General features: G+C 43.9%; 1 protein-coding gene across 1 annotated transcript in view; it reads right to left on the bottom strand.

The window, feature by feature from the left end:
* LOC138453366 (elongin-A-like) overlaps nt 1-23,149 on the bottom strand; it is a 1,511,245-nt gene extending 1,488,096 nt beyond the window's left edge. The window contains exon 1 of the mRNA XM_069606133.1: nt 23,038-23,149. Coding sequence (XP_069462234.1) covers nt 23,038-23,079 — 42 coding nt within the window. The 5' untranslated portion in view covers nt 23,080-23,149. The remainder of the gene's footprint in view (nt 1-23,037) is intronic.
* Between the last annotated feature and the right edge of the window lie 1,676 nt (nt 23,150-24,825).

The raw sequence follows: 24,825 nt of genomic DNA, 5'->3' as shown, positions 1-24,825 counted from the left end.
AATCTGCTGGACAACGTTGAGGCAATCTTTGCTCTTCCGTTTTTATGGCAATCTCATCAGGCTTTGTTTCAGTATCGGGCAGTTTCTGTGGCAAGGGACTGGCAATGGCATTTTTCGTTTCTGGAACCACTGCTATCTCTTTCTGGTCTTTGTCCCGATCAGTTGACGTGTCAAATGGCGATGGGATTTTCTTGCTGTGCGTGGCATGGAGCCACGCCTTGCATCCATCCACGCGTAATGCTGTCTGCGTGGTTAAAAGTACCTGGTAGGGCCCACGCCACCTGGGTGCTAGCGATTTTTTCGCTCATAGTTTCTGATGAGCACCCAGGATCCTAGCTCCAATGCATGTCCTGGGCCAGTATACCGCACCGGTAATGCCTCCTGCACCTGCTGATGAATCAAACGCAGTTTGTTTTACTAACAAATTACAATAAATGCTGAGTACAGGGTATTCTACCTCGCACATTTTCTTAGGCTGAGGTGCGCACCACACATTTGCCGGTCTCCCCATTATAATCTCATAGGGGGAGAGCCCAGTTCTGGCCTGCACTGACGTTCGCATGCACAGTAACTCTATTGGTAATGCATCTACTCAGCTTAATTTGCTACCTGCACAGATTTTTCTGATTTTGGATTTCAAAATTCCATTATGGCGTTCTATAAGACCGGCCGAACTCGGATGTCTCGAACAATGGAATTGCTTATCGATCCGCAATCCTGCACAAATCTGCATTATCACTGCACCTACAAAGTGCGGACCATTGTCCGACCATATGACACGGGGCAGACCAAAGCGAGAGAAATACTCTTTTAGCATTACCTTCGCCGTGCTCATGGCTGTGCAATCTTTCAAGGGATATGCTTCTACCCATTTGCTAAATGCACATATGATCACCAGAACGTATTTCAGATTTTGGCATCTCTCCATCTCTGAGGTCAAAGTGAATCACTTCGAATGGCATAGAGGGAGGTCCAAAACTTCCTGTTGGAGTCACTGTTCCTTTTCCCACATTATGCTGTAGGCACGTGATGCAGTTTTGCACCAGCCTCTCAGCATTCTTTTTTATGCGTGGATTTTCCCAGACTGTGGCTAAATGTTGGACTATTTTCTTCGCACAAATGTGTGTGGGACTATGAGCCATTGTAACCATTGAGTTTACATACGCATTTGGCAACATCCAATTCATTTTTTTTGTCCATCCAGCAACCCTCCAAATCCAGTTCTGCAGAGCCCTTAACCCATCGCTGTATTTCGTCGGCAGTAGCTTCCGCCTGCATTTCTTTAACAGTCACAATTCCATTTTCTATCATGCAGGGCACTTCCTCCGATTGTACTGTCAACATTTTTGTATTCAAATCAGTAGCAGTCTGTTTCGCAATCTTGTCTGCAAATGCGTTTCCTTCTCCCACTTTACATGTTACTTTTTTTGCGCCTCGCATTTCACTATTGCCAGGTGCTTTGGACACGTAAGTGCAGACAGTAATCGCACAATCAGAGGGCCATGTTGAATTCTAGCCCCATGGGATGTTAAGAAACCTCTCTCGGCCAATAATCAGCCAAAATTATGAACTACGCCAAAGGCGTACTGGCTATCAGTATAGATATTTACGCTCAAGTTCTCCGAAATTTCACAAGCTCTTGTTAAAGCAATTATCTCTGCTGCTTGGGCGGAATTATAAGGAATTATTTTACTCTCCACAACACTTTTTAATGTCGTAACAGCATATGCGGAAGTTGATGTGCCGTCAGGTAGTTTAAAACAGGAGCCGTCACAAAACAGTTTCCCATCTGGTTCTTTTAGTGGTGTGTCACTCAAATCAATTCTCCCTTTTGTTTCTTCCTCAGTAACCATTAGGCAATCATGGGGAGGCAATTCAGTCCCACCACTATTTTCCCCGGGCATTGGCATTAATTCTGCTGGATTGAAAGCGCCACACCTCATAATTTGGATGTTGGGAGCGAACAATACAATTTCATATCTAGTTAATCTAGCAGAGGTGAGGTGTTGCGTCTGTGTTCTATTGAGTAGAACATCTATGGCATGTGGCACCATCAAAATTAAGGTGTGCCCCAAAACCATCCCTTCTGTTTGTTTCACTGACGCAGCAGCCGCTGCAACAGCTCGCAAACATCGTGGTAGTGCGCGCGCTACAGGGTCCAGCACAGAAGAAAAATAGCCGCACGGCTTATTTCTTCCACCTTGTTCCTGTGTTAAGACAGACAACGCGCATCCTTCATTCTCATGCACAAATAGCCTAAAAACCTTTTCATAATTCGGTGTGCCCAAAACTGGAACAGAACTCAAAATGGTTTTTAGCGAATCAAATGCTTTTTGACATTCTTCATTCCACTGCAAATGCATCACAACATCCTTTTTTGTTAATTCCACCATTGGTTTCACAATCAAAGCGAAGTTCATAACCCATTGACGACAATAAGAAGCCATCCCTATTATCGCTCTCACACCTTTCTGTGTTGATGGAATAGGCATACCAGAAATACTCTTTATTCTCTCTGGTGTTAATCTTCTCCCTTCCTTTGAGAGTAGGTAACCCAAATAAGCTACTTCTTTCTGACAGTACTGGAATTTCTTTAGGCTTGCTTTATGGCCATGTGTGGCGAGATGAGTCAATAATAGAACAGTACCTTCTTTACATATCTCCTTCGTGTCAGCAGCGATTAGTAAATCGTCAATGTATTGTAACAATACACAGTCTGCTGGTAATTCTAACATGTCCAACTGCTCTTTCAACGCTCTACTGTATATGCTCAGACTTTCAGTATAGCCTTGTGGAATGCGTGTGAATGTGAATGATCGTCCTCCTAAAGTGAAGCAAATAAATACCTGCTTTCTTTGTGTACTGGAATGCTGAAGAAAGCGTTTTTCAAATCAATAACACTAAAGTATTCTGCCGAAGCAGGAATCATTGTCAAGATCGTAGTGACGTCTGGCACTAACGGGATTTGGGGATCTACCACTTTGTTCAGTGCACGGAGATCCATTATGAAACGGTACGGTACCTCGCTACCCCCTTTCTTGTACACTGGAAGAATGGGGCTGTTACATACACTACCTATAATCTCTTCAATCACTCCCAATTTCACCAAATCAGAAACACTACTTTTCAATCCTTTTTCTCCTTCTGCTGAAATTTTATACTGCGGAACACGCGGTAGCGTTATTCCTTCTTTCAATGTAATTTTTACTGGCTCTATTTTCAAACATCCCATATCATTGTCATTCACGGCCCAAATGCAAGTTGGCACTTTACTCAATTCCCCTGTTAAGGGTTCCGCCATAAATTCAGAAGTCATCATAGTCTGGGGAGGAATAGTCAAAAATACCCCATCTGGTGTACAATGGATAACTGCGCTTAGTTTTTTCAATAGATTAAATCCTACAATATTCTCCCCACAATGCTCTGTTAAAAGAAATGGACAATGTTCAGTAAAAGGCCCTATTGTCACTGCCACTAATTTGGACTCGGGGTTTATTACTGGGGTACCTGTGAACCCTACTGAGATATTTTGTCGCCCTGACAGAGGTATGTCTGGAACCAAGTGATGATCTATCGAGCACTTTTGTGCCCCTGTATCTACGAGGAATCTATGCTCTTCATTCCCGATTTTCATCTCTACATAGGGTCCTTTCTGGTTCACGGGAATTGACACTGGTTCAGACCCCTGTCCTGGGCTGTCCTATTGGGGTAACAACACGTCATCCGATGTGTAGTCACCACTGTTGTTATAGTATGCACCTGTCTGGTTATCAAAAATGTTCCCCCCTCTCCCTCTATTTCCCATTTGTGCACCCTGCTGGTTTTGACTCTGAATAGTTTGATTCGGAGCCTGGCCTTGATTCTGTGCACCATTCCCTTGATCATTCTGATGCTGCTGCATATGATTTCTGTTGTGACCATTTGTTCCCATGTGCCCTCTGTGAGGCCTTCTCTGACTATATCGGCCTCTATTTTGCAAATGCGGACATTGTGCCCGCCATTGTCCTTCCTCTCTGCAGTATGCACATTGATTTAATCCCAAAGGCCCTCGATGCATATTCGAATTTCCCCTACTCTGTGCATTTCCCCTTCCCCTGTGGTGTCCTGCTATCGGCTGGAGTAACACCCCTACTATTGTCCGCAGAGCTTCTATTCTTATTTGCAAAGGATACTCATTACATATCTCATTTATCTCCCCTAACAAAGTCCTAGAGCTTGACATCCATCTCATCGTTTCCCGCACACACACCTGCAATCTTTGTCTATCACCTATCTGTCCGGTTGGCGGCAAGGATTTCTGCATATACAGGGCCTCATTACAACCCTGGCGTTAAGGGGTTAATGGCGCCGTGAAAGGCTGCGGTGCCGTTAAACCCTTAACGCCAGATTCACACTTTAACACCTGCTTTTTGCAGGCGTTAAAGTACAACCCGCTAAGGGACCTTGGTGCTAATTACGGCACCGTAATTTACGGTGCCGTAATTGGCGCCTTCCCCATCCCCATTGAGCCCTATGGGCCAAAAATGGGAATGGGGAAGGGGCCATGGTGAATGGGGATTTACCGCCCCGCCAACCTTGGAATGGGGCGGTAAATCCGCCATCCGGCATGGACCATGGTGCTAATAGCACCATGGTCCAACACCAGGGTTGTAATGAGGCCCACAGTCTTGACGCTCTCTTCCTGCCCCTCTCAATATTCCTTCCCTTATTCCCCGGTGTGGCGAGTACTTCAGAATACTCTTCATCCAATTAATTCTTCATTTCAAACAGTCGCTTCACATGTTCTTCTATTTCTTCATCTCTCCCTCTACAACGGGCTAATGCATTTAAATCCAACAATCGTTGCTGTGGTAACTTCCCAATTAACTTTTTCCATTGTCCCGATAAATATTCCCCCATGCATTCCAACAATACCTGTCTTTCGTTGTTTCTTCTGAAGTCATATAGGGACGCTAGCGTGGATACCTCATCATTATCGTCTATATACATTTCCGCCTGTTCTTGCAGCTCACGCTTTCTCTCCTTACTGATCGCGCTGCGAGTTACTCTCGAACATTCATTCTGCTCAATTCCACTCATGGGAGGGGCAGTCGGGACAGTGACACCCTCTTGATCAGGAGGTGCAGAGGGGGCAGTGAGAGTGGGATCCGTCTGCTGGGGCCGTGGTAATTGCGAAACACTCGGGGCTGGCTGGCTAGTGGGCAGTACAGTGTCTGATGTAGCCTGTGGCTGTGCTGGTGTTGGGGAGGGGCTGAGCAATGGGAGGGGGTTGAGCGGCGGCTACTGCCGTAGTCTTTTTAGTTACACTCCTCGGGCACAGTTTTGTTTCAGTTAAGATTCTGTTTATTAATTCGTCCGATGAGTGTAACTCTCTTTGTGGATATATTTTTTCTATGTTTAATTCATCGCGCCGTCTCGCCTTTCTCAAGCTATTACTCCACTCCTCCTCATCCTTCTCCTCAGCTTTCTCTGTCTTTGACTTATGCCTGCGTGCATGTTTCTCTCTACTTCTAAATCGGAGCATTGCTTCCCTCCTCCAGTCCCTAAGGATACCAAGTGCTCCAGGGCGTGCTCTTTTACTTATCAACACCTTTTCCAGGTTATCTATACGTTCCATCTCAAAACTCCCATCCCTCGGCCACTGAAGATTTTCCTGTTTTCTGGTTTGCTTATGCCAAGTTTCACAAAACATTATCGCTCCAATACCATACTTTATGTACATATCATAAGCCAGCATTCCTCCCGGAGGTGCTTCCTGGACAGTTTCCAAAGATTGTTCACCGCAGCGTAAAAAATCCAGCTAAGGTGGACAATACCCCAGGCATGTTTTAACCTTACCCTTGGCTAATCAAACTTACTCTGGGTGTTTGATTTTGCAAAATCAACTCTCAACCAATATCAGGATTACTTACGAATCGAGGCACGACTCACCTGATCAATCAATTTGTCTTTTCAAGACACAATTCGTCCATATACTGACGCAACCAATGACGTTGTGTCTGCGTATCTCGGCTCTGTTTCGTTTCGGGACCCTCGCCTCCTTGTTCACTGGCCAGGGACGTCGATCAGGGATCAGCTGTGTGCAGATCTGCAAAGGAGTCTCATCGCTTTCGCAGGGGTGCCCCGAACACCTCTTGATCCCGGCTCGATCGCTCCCGTCCTCGCCGTTCTTACCGCCTTCCTTATTTTGCAACGTACACGATGGAACAAGTGGGGTAGGGTCCCTGTTCGGCGTCATCTTGAAGGGGCCCCTGAGGGACCCTCGTATGTGGAAACAAGGCACAGTCACCACACACGAATAGATACGCCAAACACGAGGTTCTGTTCCCAAAATCTAGGGTTTATTGCAATACAAAATAGTCCCAGTTGGCCAAGTGGTCCCACTTCCTGTCTGGCTCTCCAGTGTAATGTTTCAACATGTTTCTTAGCCTTGGACCATTGAAGCGAAATAATATCTACAGCAAAGCAGTTTTACATGAGGCAAAGTGGCAACGTTCGAGAGAGCAGAGAGAGAAAACAAAATGACGATTCTGGTCATCTTAAAATGGCTTCACTCTAGTTAAACTAATAGCTACGTAATAAGTAATGACTAATGAATATATATTCTTACACTGTAAATGAGGCGGTTGGTCTTCGGCCAACCAATTATCATTCATTTCTGGACACTCAAGGGGTGCTTAGTTTTTCTGGACTGACAGTGTCTCTCAGGCAGAATCCTGTGCAGTTCCCTTAGGGAGCACTGCAGAAGATTAAGACTACAGGTATGAGCAATAAATCCCCTTTTGCTATCAGTCTGTACCACATAGATTTCGTTGGTAGCTGTGGGTAAGCAGTCAGACTTATCTCAAGAAGGAGATGGGCAGTATTCAGGGTTTACACAATAGGGCTATAATACTATGGTACAAGGAAATACTGACAAAAGCTTTGTATTAAAAAGAATGTATATATTTATTTTACACACTTCAAAGTTAACACATTAATCACAGTTATTAAAGCAAGTTAAAATCAGTCAAGAAAAGTATACACAACTCCCTAGTTAAATTGTAGACAAGTTTGAGCAAGAGTGAAATCTGAGCAAAATGGCACAGTGAAAACCAAACACAAATGGCACTCTAGCAATTTCTCACAAGGGAGGGAAAGCACAAGTTATGCAGGAATATATTCTTAGACACCTTAGCAACACTTCCCATAAGTTTGTGAACAAGTTTAGGCAAGGCAGTACTTTAGCATTTACAATACTTAAATGAAAACCGAGCAAAATGGCACTTCACAAGTTTCAAAAGTGGGAAGGAAAAGGTGGTTTATAAGAATTGGGTGCATCAACACAGTTCTAGTTTAGAAGCAATCTAGAGAAGGCAGTTCTAACAAATTCAGCCAGAGTCAATAGGCCTGTGCCAGAGTCAGTGGTACAGGTCAAAGGGCCCAGGAGCAAAAATGTTTTTGTAGCTGCAGTCAAGTCTTTGTTAAACGATTCGAAAAGGTGGATGCAGAAGGTGATAGACAATGTTAGAGGATAGGGGCGGTCAACCCAAAGGGTAGGTAAAGGATTTAAAACACCTTGAGCACTACCACGCGAAAAGGGAGGCCTGGCGGATCAAAGTACCTTGAAATGTAGAAGAGGCTCCTGCGGTGGCAGTTGTTCCTGGCAGTTCCTGGCAGTTCCTGCAGTTCGGGAGATCCAGCAGAGGAAGAGAGACACTCGTCGTGGAGGAAGGTTCGAGTTACTGCACTGCCCAGGGATGAAACCAGCCGCGGTGCTGCCAAATGAATAAAAGGTACACTCCTTTAAATCGCGGTCTGGGTGGACGGGTGCCTGGCTATCCGGTCTCCGAGTGCAGGGCACTGGCGATTCGACCAAGGCAGGTCCAGGAAGGCGATTGGCAAACTGGTTGGCCCTACCAGCTCAAAGGAAGAAGGCTCTTGAGGATGAAGATCTTCTCTCGTCGTGTGGAGAAAAGTGGTGAGACGCTGCAGCAGGGCTTCACCGGTTGTTCAGTCATTGCAGAATGCCTTTGGCTTCTCTCCTCTTCGGCTTCTTAGTTCCAGTGGCGATGTCTTGCTCTTCCAGTCCTCAGGACCCTGCTTTTATGCAAAAAGATCCCCATTCATACAGCCTAGCTGTCAATCGCACAGTGGAATGGTCATCCTGGCGGGAGACCCTCCAGCCTATCAGGCTCAATGGCGCCGAAAGGAGGGCTTCTTGGCAGAAGCCCGCCAAAAGGACTTACAAAGGATCCCTGACCTGGGTTAGGAGTTTAGAGAAAGACACGAGAAGGAATTTATATAAAAGTTCTGGTATAAAGATAAACCGGCGGTATGTTAGAGGCTGCCAGTAAATGTGGTAGCCTCGAACAATGGGAAAATCCCATAGGGCAATATTCGCGGTTGAATATTTTTGGTAGTAACCACTGCCACCAGCCAGAAACGTTTGACAGAGGGACTGTACGGTACCCTCTCGAAAATGAACATAAGGGAAAAGCTATTAACCCTTGCCAGTACCTCCATAGTAAGATGGGTTGTACTGGTTTTGTTTATAAAGATTGACTAGTAAAGTCAATGGGGACTTTACATGCCGTGGGAGACAGTAGTCAGTCCCAGGGTATGGAGTCTATGTTTGGGGGTCGCTACGGCACCCCTGTGTCACTCCATGGAGGGTGCTGTGTAACACATGTGGATAAAGATGGTTCCTATGAGGGTGAGCTAAACCCCATAGACATTAAACACAAAAAATAGCCTAGAACACACATAGCAAATATGCCTAAGAGTGGGAAAAAGAGTCGCACTCTTAGCAGGAGAAAAAAAGAAAGCCTTCAAATCCAGCAAAGCTGCTGGGGGACTCTATAGGTTAGGGAAATTAGCCATAGAATGAGAATTCTCCCTAACAGTGTCCATGTTTGTATTGTGTATTTTTTTACAGTTTAAGTATTTTGTTTGATTTAACTAATCCTATTGTTTAAAGGCACTGATTGATTTAAGTCTTGTTACTTCGCTGGCTGTAACTTTATTTGTGCAAGCTTGATGATTGAATCCAGTTAAAAACGGTGTGTTGGTTCATTCAGCTTTTGTTTATTCATGACCACGCCATAACAAAATATTACAATATATATTTTGGATTAGACATCCAGAGTATTCGCCAAGCGGTGGTATGAACCCACTCCATGTACATTATTTAAACCATTTCACAACAAACAAACCACTCATCTGCTTTTCGCATTACTTTCCCTTGTTGTTGTTTTCTTCCTCAAAGGAAAAGGGATACGAACAAGAAACCTTGCCAAGGCACTGCTTCTGTTTCTATATTGAGCTTTTTGAAACGTGAACCTTGAGCCATGTCTCGTTCATGATCTTCCCTGTTGGAATGAATGGTGAATCACATGTTCAGAACGAGATGCCACTGCTGCTATTGGTGGGTGAAAATCAAGCCAAAGACTGACTCAAACGACCCTTTAAGTTTATTTGTCAATATCACCAGATATTTCATAATCATTAAGACCTATCAAAGTGTCTGGATACATAACAACTTTCCCCAGATTATAAGAAAGGAGTAAAATTACATTGTCCTCATTTTGGTTAGTCTTAACATGCATTGGGAATGTACACTGATTTAAAAACTATTAGCTATAATTGTGTTAACCTTCAGACACCCTCCTTTCAAAGGCTTTCAGATAGCCTCGACCTTTAATATTTTTTTTATTTGGTTTAATTTCTTAATTGAATCAGCCAGTACAACAGTAATGAGCACAGCAGCTATTTAGCGACAACACCGTGTCGTGCAGTGAAGTGTTTGAGTGAAAAAACACCAAGGATTAAGTAGTACGTAGTTAGAACTATGAATAGTCTTGGCATTGGTGAGAATCAATGAACCAAACCAGTAACTCTGTACCGACCAGGTATACAGTTCACTCTAGCTTATATCGTCATTAGACTGCGCAGCCAAATGCTTCCTTAAGGTTTGAACATATGTTTTAGTTTTGACAATGGGTTCACAGTACGTTTCTTCGTAGTTGCAAGCTCTGACCAGTTTGTTCATTCATTGGGCATTTGTGAGGATGTCTTGTCCATCCATTCTAAGGCGATGTACTTGGCTGGCTAGCACCAGGCTCAACACACACAATCTGCCATCTTTATTATTTTTAGAGGGAGAAATACCTAATAGGCATATCCGAGGGTCTGCTAAGGTCATGATTTGAGTGTTGGCAGTCAATGTGTTTGAATGAAACCCAAAATTTTGCAACAGGCTCACGCATCCAAGCCAAGTGTATAAAATCTGCCTCACGTTGTTTACATTTGGTGTAAGCACTCGATACTACAGTGTCAAATTTGTGCACCCTGAGGGGACTGTGGTATGCTTGATGCAGGAATCTGTATTGCAGATTCCCATGCTTATGGTTTAGCTGGTTTAGTGAAATGTGCTTGGTTCATAGTCCTATTTTAGACCATTGTTTGTCATTTATGTCGATCACAAGTGCCACCTCCTATCGCCTCTTAGCCGCATCGTCATCAATCTGTATAGTAGCCATCGCACTTTATAGAGAGATTAAATGACTCGGGCAGTATTTTTTTAGTATTATATAAGTGTCGTGTGAAAGGGCTATTCGCTGGTTCCTTGGGTAGGGTCAATAATTTAGCACACAACTCTCCTTTGATACAGCTGTAAAGCAATACATTGGATAGGGTAGGGAGTGAGTGTTCGCAAAACTCATCCATTGTGATAAATCACCCCCCTATGAACAGATTCTCCAGCTTATTAAAGCACAATCCATGTAACTAGTTCATGATCCATTCATCCTATATAAATGTTAACCCTTTCATTCTCGTGAGGAACATTGATGTGAGTAGCGGGGAGTGAGTGTATGTGTATAATGCAATCTCTGTGATGCCCAGCGGATGGCCTTGGGGGGTATCCATAAAATCACACTGTCCTGGCTGGGTGGACAGCGACATCGACATCGACTTGAGAGTATGGATCAGCTATCTTTTCTAAATGGATGTGGGGGTAGGAGGTGATAGGCAGCAGTAAATAGAATGGTGTAGCAAGCAAACCAGAGCATGTTTCTACATCTGCAACATTTAGGCCTCCTTTTTCATACGGAAGGACCAATGATTCCCATTTAATATGGGCGATTTTCCATCCCCATATTAGGCAAATCAATATAGGGACTTAATTTTGACAAAGAATTGGCCGCTAGGGCGTGTGAGGATATTAGTAAACAGGTAGAGACACTTGGGCAACAGCATCATTTTCAGTCAAGCTATTCTAGCCATAACTGATTATAAGCATCACACTCCATCTTTTGATTTTAGTTTGGAATTCCGTTAATAGGGGAACATAGTGTATTTATTTATTTGCATACATACAGGGTAACAAGCTCTTTTGGTCACAAATGAGCATACAAAAGGTGATATAGCAGATAAACCGGAGGCAGTGAGCCTCTTACTATGGGGGGAGTTTGAGTGGCATGATTACCAGGTTTGAGAAAGGGTATATTGGACAGATACCAGGAACAATACAGTGGACAAACCTAGGACAAGTAAGTGTTAGCAGGTAGGCAGTCCAGCCAACCAAGCATGAGCTGTGACCTCAAACTATTAAGTGCTAGTGTAGTGGGGAAAAGAGAGGGAAGTGTCCTGTTAGCAGTGAGGGAAGGTGTGAGTAGTGAAGGCTGGAGAGGTGACAAGGAGGTGGGCTTTCAATTTGCTTTTTAATCCATCGATGTGGACCATGTTTCGAATTGCAGAAGGGAGGGAGTTCCAAGTAAGCAGAGCAAGAAGAGTGAAAGAACAGAAGCAAGAGGAAGCGCAGGGTGGGCGAGGTGCCACAGGTATGGTGGAGAGGGCTTGAATGGGTTGTAGAAGAGGATTGAGACGGTGTTACCTTACCGTGAATGGATTCATGTTATATTAGGAGACATTTGAATTTGGACACCATACAGCCTGCCGGCGATAGGAGGAAGTGGGCATGAAGCGAGGGAGTTCAAACAGAGTCCTGGTAGCAAAGTTAATAATTTTGTCAAGGGGACAGAATGCATAGTTTGGAAAACCAAAGAGGGTATTGGCACAGTAGTTCAGTTTAGAGAAGATAAGAGTGGTAGGAGATGTTTGGCGGTTTTCCAGGGAAGTAGGTGCCTGATTTTCCTGATATTATAAGGTTGAGGCGAGCCACCATTGCAGTTTCAGAGATGAAGGTCGAGAATGTGCGTGAAGGGTAGTAGATGACAGCAAGGTTTCCAGCTGACGAGGAGTAGGAAAGAGTATCAGATGGAAACTGGATAGGCAGGGAGAGGAGAGAGAGGATTTGGTAGGAAAGAAAAGTGCCTCTGTTTAGGAGGAGTACAACATAAAGAGAGTGTGAGGTGTGACAAGAAGAGGGAATTCATCCCTTCTCCCCAAGGGGGAGCCCCCCCCCCCCGTGAGGCTAGGGAGGTGAGCCCACTCTATAACACCCTCTGTAGGGGTTGAGGCAAGTGGGACCTCCCCTGGACAGACTGCCCCTTAGGGAACAAGGCATCCCGTTCCTGTGTGGAACTCCCTGATGCGCTCCATGTAATGGACTATATGGAACTCTCTAATTCACCAAATCATTACAAGTTCCATGACTGAAGTAAATATATACAGTTATGAAAGAAGAGAAAGAGAAGCCGTCCCTTTAATTCACAATCTCCAATGGACTGTACCGAGTAAATGAAAAGAGAGGAGACGCCAAGGAGAGGCGAAGAAACAGAGGAAGGTAGACAGGGGAAGCCCTCTGTACAGATAACACCAGAAGGAGGTGCAGCTGTCACAGATGCTGAAGCCCTCAAAGTTCAGAACTGCTTCGAACTGAAGCAGGGCATACTGGAAGCCAGATTTCAGTTGTTTGACCGAAGTAAATGATTTGCAGTGGAATTGACCATAGTCAATTTGTCCACAAATCGCTTTTTCCTTCAGCCAAACAAATCAAATTTTGCCTTACACCAATCCCCGCCTCTTCCTCTACTTACCTGTTTGTTCGCTGCTTCTTCTGCACCCCTGCAGCGTCAGATCCGTTACTCTAACGTGGGTCGGATCAGACACTACAGGGTCCCTTTTTATTTTATTTTTTGTTTTTAGGCCCCCCGCTTCCATTGCCAAGGAACCGGTGGCACCCCCGCACCACTCAAAGCCTAAAAATAGCAAACATGTGGAGCGGGGGCCACCCCAGCAACCCCTGCTGCACATGTTTGGTATTTTTGGTATCTATCGAAAGTTACTGGCCGAAATCGGTCAAATGCACCATTTGATTATATTTTTTCGATCTAATTGGATCATTTGCTGGAAGCCCGGCGTGTCAGATAAACAGAGAGCCGACACGGCTGGACCGGAGAGCTCAGTGGTTGCGTGACTACAAAGCAATCGTGGTGGGCAGGTTGCCCTCTCAACTCGCAACAACGCCGACACCACCTCAGAGAGGAAGCACCGAACAAACAGATTACCTCCAGCCGTATCAAGAAGCCAAACCGGAGACAGAAACGCACATGAAGCAGATATTGCAGAAAGCAAACTGAGAAGCAAACCAAAGAAAGGACAAGATCCCATGTACCAACAGGCACCAGCGACATTCCCCTTCAAGACTGAGGGTAACGGTAATAACGGGAAGCCAAAAGGATCTTGTTATAGAAGTAACAAAACTCGTCCCAGAACAAATAATCAATGTGTGGAAAACAAGTTGATACGTTCAACTATATTAATGTGGTAATGAGAAATACAGAAAGCACCAAGAGTGAAAGGAATAGAATTGGATTGTTGATACCTTGGGAAAAGGGGAAGATCACCCAATATCCAAGAGACAGAGAGTGGAACACAATAAAGAGAGACATTTGGGAACTAAAGGCCAGAGAGGTCCCTAAGATAAACCTCATGCAAGAATGACCACTTTGGGAAAAGAGGAACCATAAGCATTTAGACAACAAAAACCCCAGATAAAAGGGCACGCTACAAGTACACTCAGAATCCTATAATAAAGAGAGAAAGATTCTGACAAGAGCCAGAAAGAACCCTAGCAAAGAGGAGAACAAGATAATCAATCCCCTAAGGGACTTGAAGGAACTAATACAGAAAATAACAAGTGACAATTTAAAGATTGAATATTAATCAGATCTCTGGGAAGCCAACAACGTATGTGCAAAAGCACATCTACCAGAAAAGGCAGCCATTTGCCTGACTTGAGTTGATTAAAATAGTGGTAGGGTCAGTTAGGTTAGCTTTGGACAGCAAACAGATTCTTTTGGACATTTATTTAGAACTGATGACCACCATAGTAAAGTAGGCAGGGAACACTCTATAATGATAGGGAAAGATAGGCCTTCTTTTTATTCTTTAATAAACACATGACAAAAATGTCCTCAGAGATTCTGTGTCCTTCTGACTTTCCACAGAGGCCATCCGGTGTTTAATAGCAGTGGGAAAGTCTGTGATTTTGATAGACCGGCCAGTGGAGAGTTCAGGAAAGGAGAACAAGGTTTGGGTGTCATCTGCAAAGACTCGGTAAGAAAACCCAAAGGAGAAGATAAGTGCCCTGAGAGCAGAAGTGCGAACGGGAGGGGACCCAAGACCGAGCCTTGTGGAACACCAACAGTGTTGAGTGAGTTGAGAGGTGTTGTTGTGCCAGGAAACAGAGAATTAAAGAGGTGCCAGGTAGGACTCGATCCAGGCAAGTGCTTGATCACAAATCCCAAGTAGAGAGACAGTATTGAAGATATCAGAGTGATCAAGGGTATCAAAGGCAGCAGATAAGTCGAGGGGGATTAGGATAGATGATAGGTTGTAATGTTTAGCAGAGGCAATAAAGATGGAGACATTATTTTTGTACTTTATTTTACTTTATTCAGCAAGTTTGCCATAAGCATAACCACACAATCAAGGTACAATATGTAGCGAAAATCGCACCACTTGTTTTATAATCAGAAATACATTTTAATGTCAGGCAATAAACACTAATGTCACATACATAAAAACAATGATGTCTAATGAGCCATCCTAAAACTAAGACAATTATTTAAACTGTGTTCTCAGTTCCACTAGAATAAGAATGAGAAACATGCCTTAAAACAAAAGGAACATTGTTAATAACCAGTTAGGACCCACTTTGATCATCTGAGCCATGCTCTTAATAAAAACTTTGATACAAAGTACACCGCATTTAGATCATTAGTATTTTTACAGAGATTCAAAGCTGGGCCTGTGTTTCTGATATTATTTAGCCTAAATAAAGGAAGTAAATAGCAAGATCTAAGATCACAAAACCCCTCACATAGCAGCAGACAATGGAGAACAGACTTCACCAGCACCACAAGCCAGGCATATCACCTCTTTAGATGATTTCCATTTACTCTTGTAGGAAGCCACTTTGAGGGTATTTGTGCGCAGCTAAATGTAAAGGACAAGCGCATACTCCGGATTAATTACATCCAGATATTCTTCAAAGCCTGTAGTTTGCTTACTACTAAAATAAAGGCGCCCAGTGCTCAGAGTCATACAGTCCTGCTTCATCCGCTGTAATGTCGACTCTGAGCTTGCATTCTTTAATTTTGTTTGGCCTTCATATTCATACTGTCTGGACAATCTCAGAGAGTTGCAAAATCCAACCGAGCAAGTTTTGAATGCATGTGCTTAAACCATGGAATTGTTTGCGACCTGCAAGAAAGTGTTTATGGGGTACTCTGTAATGCAATAACTCTGGGGTCGTCCAGATTCAAGCCCAGTATAGCAGTGTTTTTTTTAGTAGAATCTTATTTATAGTCGGAAAATTACACTCCCAATGGAGACTGGCTAGAGGGGTGCCCCGGGGTTGCATGAGCAAGGGTCTCAGAAAAGTATTCTTAGCAACACTCAAGGAAGTGGCATTCAGATGTCCCCATATTTCTGCCCTCTATAAGACTGCGGTAGAGGCCTGTGCCTTGTAGAGCTGTAGGACAGCGGAAACAGCCCTCATGCCATGGGTGTTAAAAAGGCATCTAATCCCCTCACTATACTTGGGAATTACCACTGATGATTTTAGGAGTTGCTTGGATCAGAGGAGATCCTCTGAGAGTCTGATACCCAGATAATCATACAAAGACACCTGTTCCATAATATTACCATCGACTTTGACCCTCATGGTCATCCTCTTGGCTAACCTAAGCCGAAACAAGTTTAGTCTTGTCTGTGTTGAGCACTAGATGCAACTCTTTATTTACACTTCCTATCAAAGTTCTATAGAATTGGACCTTAAGGCCATGGGCGATGTGGACAAGATCACTGCATCGTCACCAAAAAACAATGCAGAATACTTGTCAGGGCCTAGCTTGGGAGGGTCATGGCAGCAAGATACTAAATCTACGATTAGTTCATTAATGTAGATGCAGAAGAGCAAGGGGGCCAGCACGCAGCCCTAGCGTACCCCCTATCAACTACCAAAGGTTCTGTTAGCTCCCCGCCCAGTACCCATCTTACTGTTGCCTTGTTTCTATCATAGAGGGATTGGATGTTAGCCAAAAGAGGCCCAGGAATACCTTTCTTCTTTAGCACCTCCCACAGTAGACCTCGTGGGACACTATCGAAGGCTGTACGAAGGTTAACAAAAACAAAAACTACGTACACCAGGACCCAGCTAAGTTATATGTATTCAGCCAATAACAGACCCAACCTAAATCCCTGAGACATTCATGAGAGCAGTTTCAGTGGAGCTGCAAGAATGGAAACCAGCGTGGAGGGGGTTACAAAGGTTGTGTGTGTTAAGAAAGTTAGTAATGTTATGAATCAGAGGCGATTCCTCCAGGAAACTCTGGCCTCTGACCCTTCTCATGTGGCCAGGGAAAGGCAGACACTTCCTAATCCCGACCCTGGGGGTGGGGTTCTGCGGGAGTATCACATGGGGGGGGGGAACAAGGCCAGGAAAACTGGGATGACTCCCTCAATAATTTCACCCTACAATCTTAATGGCCTATTGTGGAACTGAACCATGTGAAGAAAGAAATAATAAGAACATTGGGGACTTCAAGTTCCACAATGCCCTAAGTAGTGGGACGAGGAAGAGGAACTCGGAGGCACGAAACTGCAAGATGCAATCTAGTGGTTCTAGCACCAGAGCTGGACTTTTGAATATATAAGGCCCCCTCCGGTGCAGGCCATTAGAACAAGAGGGTGGAGTTGCAGAGACCACCTGTTGCAGGAGAAGCAGAAGTGGAAGGGAGACGGCGGGGCCACCGCTATTTGTGAAGTGGATATCGGTTCTGATAAGGTTTCCCAGGTTAATAACCTGAATTGCAGAAGTTGCGCAGCAGGAAGTGGCATTGTGGAAGTGTTCCCCCTGGAGAGAGAGTCTCTCCTACTGGCGTGCTGTGTCCCGGTGGCTGGCAAGCACCGGTGTACACTAGGAAGCGAGGGAAGCTCCTTTCGTGTTCGGTGCGGGCTGCGGGAACCGAGAAGTGGCATGATGTGCAGACAGAGGCAGTGTGCAGAAGCCGGAGAGTTTACCAGTGAAGGGTAACCCCGGTAAGCTCAGTATATGACCGCTGACCACTGGCAGTTATTTTTAATACCAAACTAATATGAAGAAAGCATGCTGGCGAAATACGAACTTTGTAAAGAGGCAAGAAGAGAAAGATCACAATAATTGATATAAACGTCATCACTTTTACCAAAGTGAAGAAATGGCAGTACAGAAGCAAGCTAATCGTAACCAGTATTGCCAAAAGCCAGCTAATTACAAACACCATTGCCAATCTAATCATAATCAACATTGCCAAAGTAAAGAGGGGTCAACACTTTACAGATCATACAATTCATGTTGGCTGAATGACAAGGGGATATTTTTTCAGGAAGATTGTAACTGTTTTTGCCAGAATAATAAAGAGGCAATAGTTAAGAAAGATAACAACAAGCATTTGTTAAGCCAAACAGAAGCAAGTGTCGGCCCTCCTGGTATAGAGTGGTCATGAGGAGAGGAGCATAACCTGCATTTCCTGTGGCAAAAACAGGAGTGGAACAAACAGCACCAATGCATAACCTGTTTTCCTAAAAGATGTTGTGAATGTCGATGTGGTTGAAAGTTAAAAGCTTTCTTGAAGATTTGAAGTAGACCTCACCACAGAGTACTTTTAGTAGTGTTAGGACCTTTTGTCCTGGCAGGTGAGTATTCCAGGATAGGGAACTTTTAGTGGTAGTTCTGGAAGGTTAGCAGACCAGGAAGAAATCATTGAAGTACTGCATTGTAGTTGAAGGATATGTGAAGAAGAAGAGGAAGAAGAAGTGACAAAGTCACTAAAGTGTTTGATGGATTGTTGTGGAATCATCCTGACAAAATGTTGGTGTTAATACAGAAGAATAATAGAAGTATTTGGTTTTTCAAGAAGAAGTTGTGTTGAGCCAGGATTGGGATCCGTGTGAGTCCGGAGAAGGAGAGAGACGCCTAGGCCGAATGCAGGCCGTGAGAGGGACTACATTTCCGGCAGAGCTCCGGTTGCCGACTGCAACAGCAGGAAGCTGTGCTCTTCCCAAAGCCCACAGCTGCCCCGGCAAATGGGAGAGCGAGGGAAACTCTCAGTGACCACCACGAGGTAGGCGAAGCTTGTGGATCCAGGAGGATCAGGCAAGAAGAACCGGCGAAGCTGAAGAGAGCAGTCGCGTATAACCAGTGAGTCTAATGCAGGAAACACCCTGTCCATACTGCCCCGCTAATGCTGACATGTGTTCTGAGAATGCCAGACAAACTGAAATAAGTAAATTGATTTAAAAGTAATTGGACACAGTCCTGAATAGCAAATTTAGCATTTCTGAATATCAAGCAAGTAGCGAACACTTGAAAAGGAAATATTAAGCAAATATTGAATACCAAACTGAACGAAAACATTGTGGGCAAAGCTGCAAGATGATGAAAGTCAAATGGGAAAGTGCTCATTTAAAAGATGCAAAAAAAAGAGCACAAGTGTCAGGGCTGCCCCCAATCTCCTCTAATATTCACTCTCTCAATGGAGCCATTTACAACGCACACATACAGGTGCTATAACTGGGGGGAAGCCAGTACAAGGTCTCCATGTATGCCGATGATGTCCTCCTCTCCCTAATACAGATTGACACTTTGTGGAAGCACTCTGGCAGGAGATCTCAGCATTTGGGGAGGCCTTAGGCTTCAGGGTCAATTACGGGAAATCATGGGCCCTGAGACTAAACATTACTCTGGAGCACGGAGAAACACTAACAAACATTCACCCCATCTCATGGGCCAAATCACAGATAGCCTAGTTAGGGGTCAAGCATACCAAACAGAACGGAGAGGGTATACTGAGCCAAAATACCCCTGCTACTCCAAACCCTGTTGAAGGATATGAACGGGAGGTTTCATGGCTGGGAAGAATCACAGCACAAAAAATGAACATTGCCCCAAGGCAGTGAAATATCGATGCCTGGCGCTACCAGAATTATAAACCCAAGAGAGCTCTAAAAGCTGCAAAAATGGTTCTTGAACTATGTCTGGGGCAAGAAAAAACCAAAAATCGCAAAAAGAGTTATGCTCAGAGGGCAGCGATGGGAGGTTTGGGGGTTCCAGATGTTCTTAGATATAGCCTGGCGGCCCAACTAGCACACGCATTTGCATGGCAGGCAGACACCAATATACCCTGATGGAAACAAATAGATGAACATTGGTGCTCATCACCCCTATCCACCATACCACACCTCACAACAATGTGCAGGGCTCCAGACAACGGCACGCTAACAGCAACTAGAAACACGGTGAAATGCTTGGAAAAGGCTGCAAGCCAATAGGGACACAGGAGATCATTGGGGCCACTCACTCCAGTCTGGAATAACCCAGAATTCACCACCGGACTCGAACAAGAGACATTTAGCAAATGGCGCGAGTGGGGCTTAAGACAAATAAAGGACTTCTACACTAATGGAGCACCACTCTCCTTTGAAGAAAGCAAAACTAAATTTCAAATCCCAGAAACTGGATGTCACAACACAACATTAGAACGCGTGGCAGGAGAGAACTGAACCCTCTGGAACTCACACTAACATCAAAAGCCCGAGAGGGAAAACATCAACCCTATATAAGCTCTTAGAGAAGGGGGACCCCAACAAGAAGGAGAACTATGTGCTCAGATGGGAGAGAGATCTAGGAAGAGAATTAGAAATGGAAGAATGGGGGCATATCTGGACCCGCACGCACAAAACCTCAGAATGCATTACGAATAAGGAGGGAGCATTGAAAGTATGCTACAGGTGGTATGTCACCCCAGAAATACCGAACAAATGCAACCCAGGGTACTCCCCGCTTTGCTGGAGGGGATGCACAGAAACCGGTTCACTATTCCATCTGTTATGGTCATGGCCGAAATCCTGGTTATTTTGGAAAGAGGTCTTGAAGCAGACTAAATCAATCACAGGCCTGACAATTCCAAGGGATCCGGGGATTGTGTTACTGGGCAACACGGGCGGGGGGATGTTCCCACTCAACAGTTACAGGCAGTCTTGATTACCCACCGACTCACTGAAGCTAAAATCACTATTGCCCGGCTATGGAAGCTCCCTGAAGGTCCGTCAATCTCCATGTGGTGGGCAAAATGCTGGGATACAACAGTGGCAGAGATAATAACGTCCACTCAACTGGGAATCATGGGGAAATTTAACAGCACCTGGGCCTTCTACATGGACTACGCAGAACAATCTCGGGGGATAGTGCGCCAACCACCAGCATCACGATGGTGCACAAATAAATGAAGATCTACTCTCTTCCCTATCATCTGACCCATGTCAATGGTTCGCCCCAACATTTGAAAATCAGCGTATGCGTTGCCCCTTGCTATTATGATGGTCTCACATTACTAAAATGTATTTACACATGTACCCCGAGTGGACCCGATTGTATGTTGTAAAAAAACAATAAAATACATTGTTGAAAAAGATAAATGAGAAACTCTACCTGCAGGTCTAGTGGGATTTTTAAGAATTTGTAAGGCCTGCTCAGAATAAGGCAGTTCAATACAACTCTTTCCAAGTGACACAGGTCGAATGTTGGTTGGCAGGTTCGGCTCAGCACCTGTCTTTTTCGGGAGAGGGATTACCATGTCTGTTTTGAAAGTAGAGGGAAAGCAGATGGAGTCAAAGCACAGGTTGAAGAGATAAGCAAGGAGAGAGGCCACTAGAGGGGCGATATGTTTGTCAAGTGGAGGTGTAAGAGAATCTGATGGGGCGCAGGAGGGGTTAGCCTTCATCAGCAGTGCAAGGAATTCCTCAGTGTTGGTATGACTGACGTGTGATAGTCAGTGAAAGATGGTAGATTAGGTGGCATGAAGAAAGAAAGAGGGAGCAAGAGGGGGTGAACAGAGATTCCCTGATTTTGAAGATTTTGTAAGCAAAGTATTTAGCAAGGTCACAAGCTGAAAGAGTAGAGTTAATATTTGTAGGTTTAGGAGGAATAGGGAGTCTAGTTTATGGTGCCTTGGAGTCAGCGATGATTGTTGGAGTGGCTGTCAATAAGAGAAAGAAAGAAATCCTTTTTAGCACTATCATGAGAAGACTTGAGAAAATCAATGGCGGAGAAATATAGTTGCAGGTCATCATGAGAGTGTGAGCGCCTCTATCTGCGCAGGAGTCGTTGCATGTCAGTGCGGAGACCGCATATGAATGGGGAGACGCAAGGGTGAGGATCTTGGGATTTAGGGGTGAATGTTGGCAGTGGGAATTGAGAAGAGCAGAAGTCATGAAGTAGGGACTGGAATGTGAAGAAAGCAGTGTCAATGGAGGAAGGATCTGGAGAGAAGGAGAGTGAAAGTTGAAGGTCAGAGAGGAAGGAAGAAATAGCAGAGGGTTGGCCTTTTCTCTTAGAAATGGGAGTGGTAGGTGGGCTGGAAAGGTTAGACGGAGGAAAGATAACGGTGGTGGATACAATGGAGTGGTCCAAAAAAGATTGTGTGACAATAGTATTAGTTGCTAAGAGAGAGTTGGAGATGAACAGGAGGTCAAGAGAGTTATCTGTAGAGTGAGAGGGTAGATTATGGATAGAGTGGATAGCATGTTAATTGAGAAAAGATTGAAGGTCACATTTTGTTGGGAGAAGGAAGGTTAAAATCACCTAAGAGGATGAGGTGATGTGGCTGGGAGAGAATATCAACTTGAGAGTACAGTAGGTTAGCAGATTGGGCGATGTTAATGCCCAAGTATCTGACGTGCTCTTGTGACCATCTGAAATCCCAAAATGTCTGTGTTTGTGGTGTTGCATATGCAAGAGGGAATAGTTCTGATTTGTTCCAATTAATCTGCTGTCCTGAATAGTGGCCAACATCATGAACCTCATCAACAATCGGCTGCAGGTGGTGCTTTAATGCCACCATTAGTTTTGGCTCACAGGTCACGCTTTTGCACCACTGTTACTTTTTTTAACAAAAGAGAATAATGAAAGAACCATAATAAACATAACTATAATTGCTTGACATAACAACACAAGGGAGCAGACTGAAATCAAAATTCTTAAGCATATTACAGAAATTCAGGCAAACATATCGATCCCTCTGTATCCACTGGGAGGATAGCTCAGGGGCAACGTTATCGCCTTGGAAGCAAGACGACACAAAGCAACACCGATTTGATCCCCAGGTACGCGCTTAGAATCCTCTGGGTATTAAGTGCGTTTATAAATAACCTATCATTATCTGACAACAATACACCTCCCTTTGGCCCCCACTACCTCCCCTCCCTTTTACCCCAAATTTTCAGAAACTTGCAGTACATCCCCTTGCATTTTTTTTTAAACTTTATTTGTTTTTGGTACAAAGACCTTTACAAATTAATACAAAGGATAAAAAAAACGTCTGACAAAGAAAACAACGGGATTCACAAACTTGATTTTCAGCAAACTTACATCAAGTATGAAATCAACAATAAGCTATTCAACATAACATAACAGACATATTTATGGAAATTATCTTACTATATCTAGTTCATTTGCCTGTACAAATGAATTCATTATTTTGCAGCGATCATTTTCAAAATATATACAAAAGAGAAAAAGATGCTTAAGCGATTCCTGGGTTAACTTACAGAATCTGCATATCTCTTCACCCATGTCAGATTTATCTTCATGCCAATACTTCATTCTCACCCTTGTGTGGCGCAAGTCGCGTCTAAACAGCATAAATGTTCTACGCACCTGTGAACATGGGCATAATGTTAAATATGGAAGACGTGGGGATTGCTTATGGCAGAATTTAGCATATTCTACACATGATGGATAGCTCTGTATTTGCAAACAACAATCCGCCCAGTCCTGTTCAAACAATTTTTTCTTAACCTTTGCTTGAAACAGTTCTAGATCTTCCATAGACATATTGATTTTTTTCAACAAAGACAGCATACGCTCTTTATACTGTACCAGAGAGGGGGGGCTGTTACTAACAAGCATGTGATTTAATCGAATGAGTTTTTGGGAGGAAACAACATTTTAGAGAAGTTAGAAAGTAGACGCCAGTTATATCTTACCGATAGAGCATTGAGGCCCAATTCATGTCTAAGAATTGCATTTGGCCAGGAAGCTGGTAGTCCCAATGTATACTTCCAGATGGAACCTTGGAGTTGATCTAAAAGGGGACCAAGGTCGTTTAGAACATTTCCACTCCATAAAGCATGATCGCCTCGACTTTTATGTGGTAAAATTCCAATAAAGGGATCAATGAAAACTTGCAGATTCTGCACAGCAAGATTTTCATTTGGCCCTTCAAAGGAAGTAATTTTACAATAAGCAGTTCTTTCACTCTTTTATATGAAACATTGTTCGACAATATAAGCCCTAAATAAGGTAAGTTTGTGGATACAGCTATAGGCAAAGATTAAAATGTCCAAGAGAAGTGCCAAACTTTTTTCTTGTTGCAAAATACAATTATGTTTGATTTCTGAGGGTTTACAGTTAAGTTGTTAATTTTGCAATACTGTGAAAAGCTTTTCAATTTCATTGGAAGGCCTTCTTGCATTCGGTCGAACAGGATTTCATCCGCATAAGCTAACCATTATAGGGTGAAAGACCCTATACGGACTGCAAAAGATTTATCTAGGTTCCATATCTCGTCTATATCAGCCAAATAGAGGTTAAAAAGAATGGCTGCAAGATTGCATCCTTGTTACCACCAGTCCAGCTTGGTATAGCCTGTGTAATTGATCCTGCACGATTAATTGGCACCTTAAAGTTAGTATTAAAGTGGAGCATTTCTACTAGAATAATTAAATACTGAGGAATTTTAGCCTTATGCATTTTTTGCCAAAGTTTGCCTCTTATAACAGAATCAAAGGCTGCCTTTAGATCAAGAGAAGCGACAAAAATGGGACTCTTGTCGGAGCGATTAGCAGAAGCAATGATATGGGCAAGAATACAGGCATTAAGAGGAGTGCCCATGCCTTTTCTGAACCCTACTTGTGCAGTGCTCAGACAAGAGTTGTTACGTGCGAATATTTCCAACTCTTGTAGAATTAAAGAGGCAAAGATTTTCACTGCTAGGTCAATGATGGCGACCGGTCCATAATTGTAAGGATCGGATATAGAGCCCTTTTTGTGTAGAGGAATAATGATTGAAGTAAGCCAGGAGATGGGAATCGTTTTTGAGCGAAAGATTTCATGAAAAGTGATACTAAAAGTCGCTGCCCAAAACATTGGCTCATCTTTTTTCAAACGAGGAGGTAAACCATGTGGCCCTGCACATTTAGAACCCTTCAGTTTATGAATTGCTTGAAGGATATCTGCGATTTCCCCAAGGACAACAATTTGGAATGAGTTTACTATCGGGCAGATGTTCAAAAGATCTAAATTCATCTGGAAGCGCAAATTTGGAGAGAAAGAAT

The sequence above is a fragment of the Ambystoma mexicanum genome, chromosome 4p, assembly GCF_040938575.1.
Source record: "Ambystoma mexicanum isolate Mex_15411 chromosome 4p, UKY_AmexF1_1, whole genome shotgun sequence".
Lineage (NCBI taxonomy): Eukaryota > Metazoa > Chordata > Amphibia > Caudata > Ambystomatidae > Ambystoma > Ambystoma mexicanum.
The sequence above is the reverse complement of the archived record's forward strand: the minus strand, read 5'-3'. Positions and strand labels throughout refer to the sequence as shown.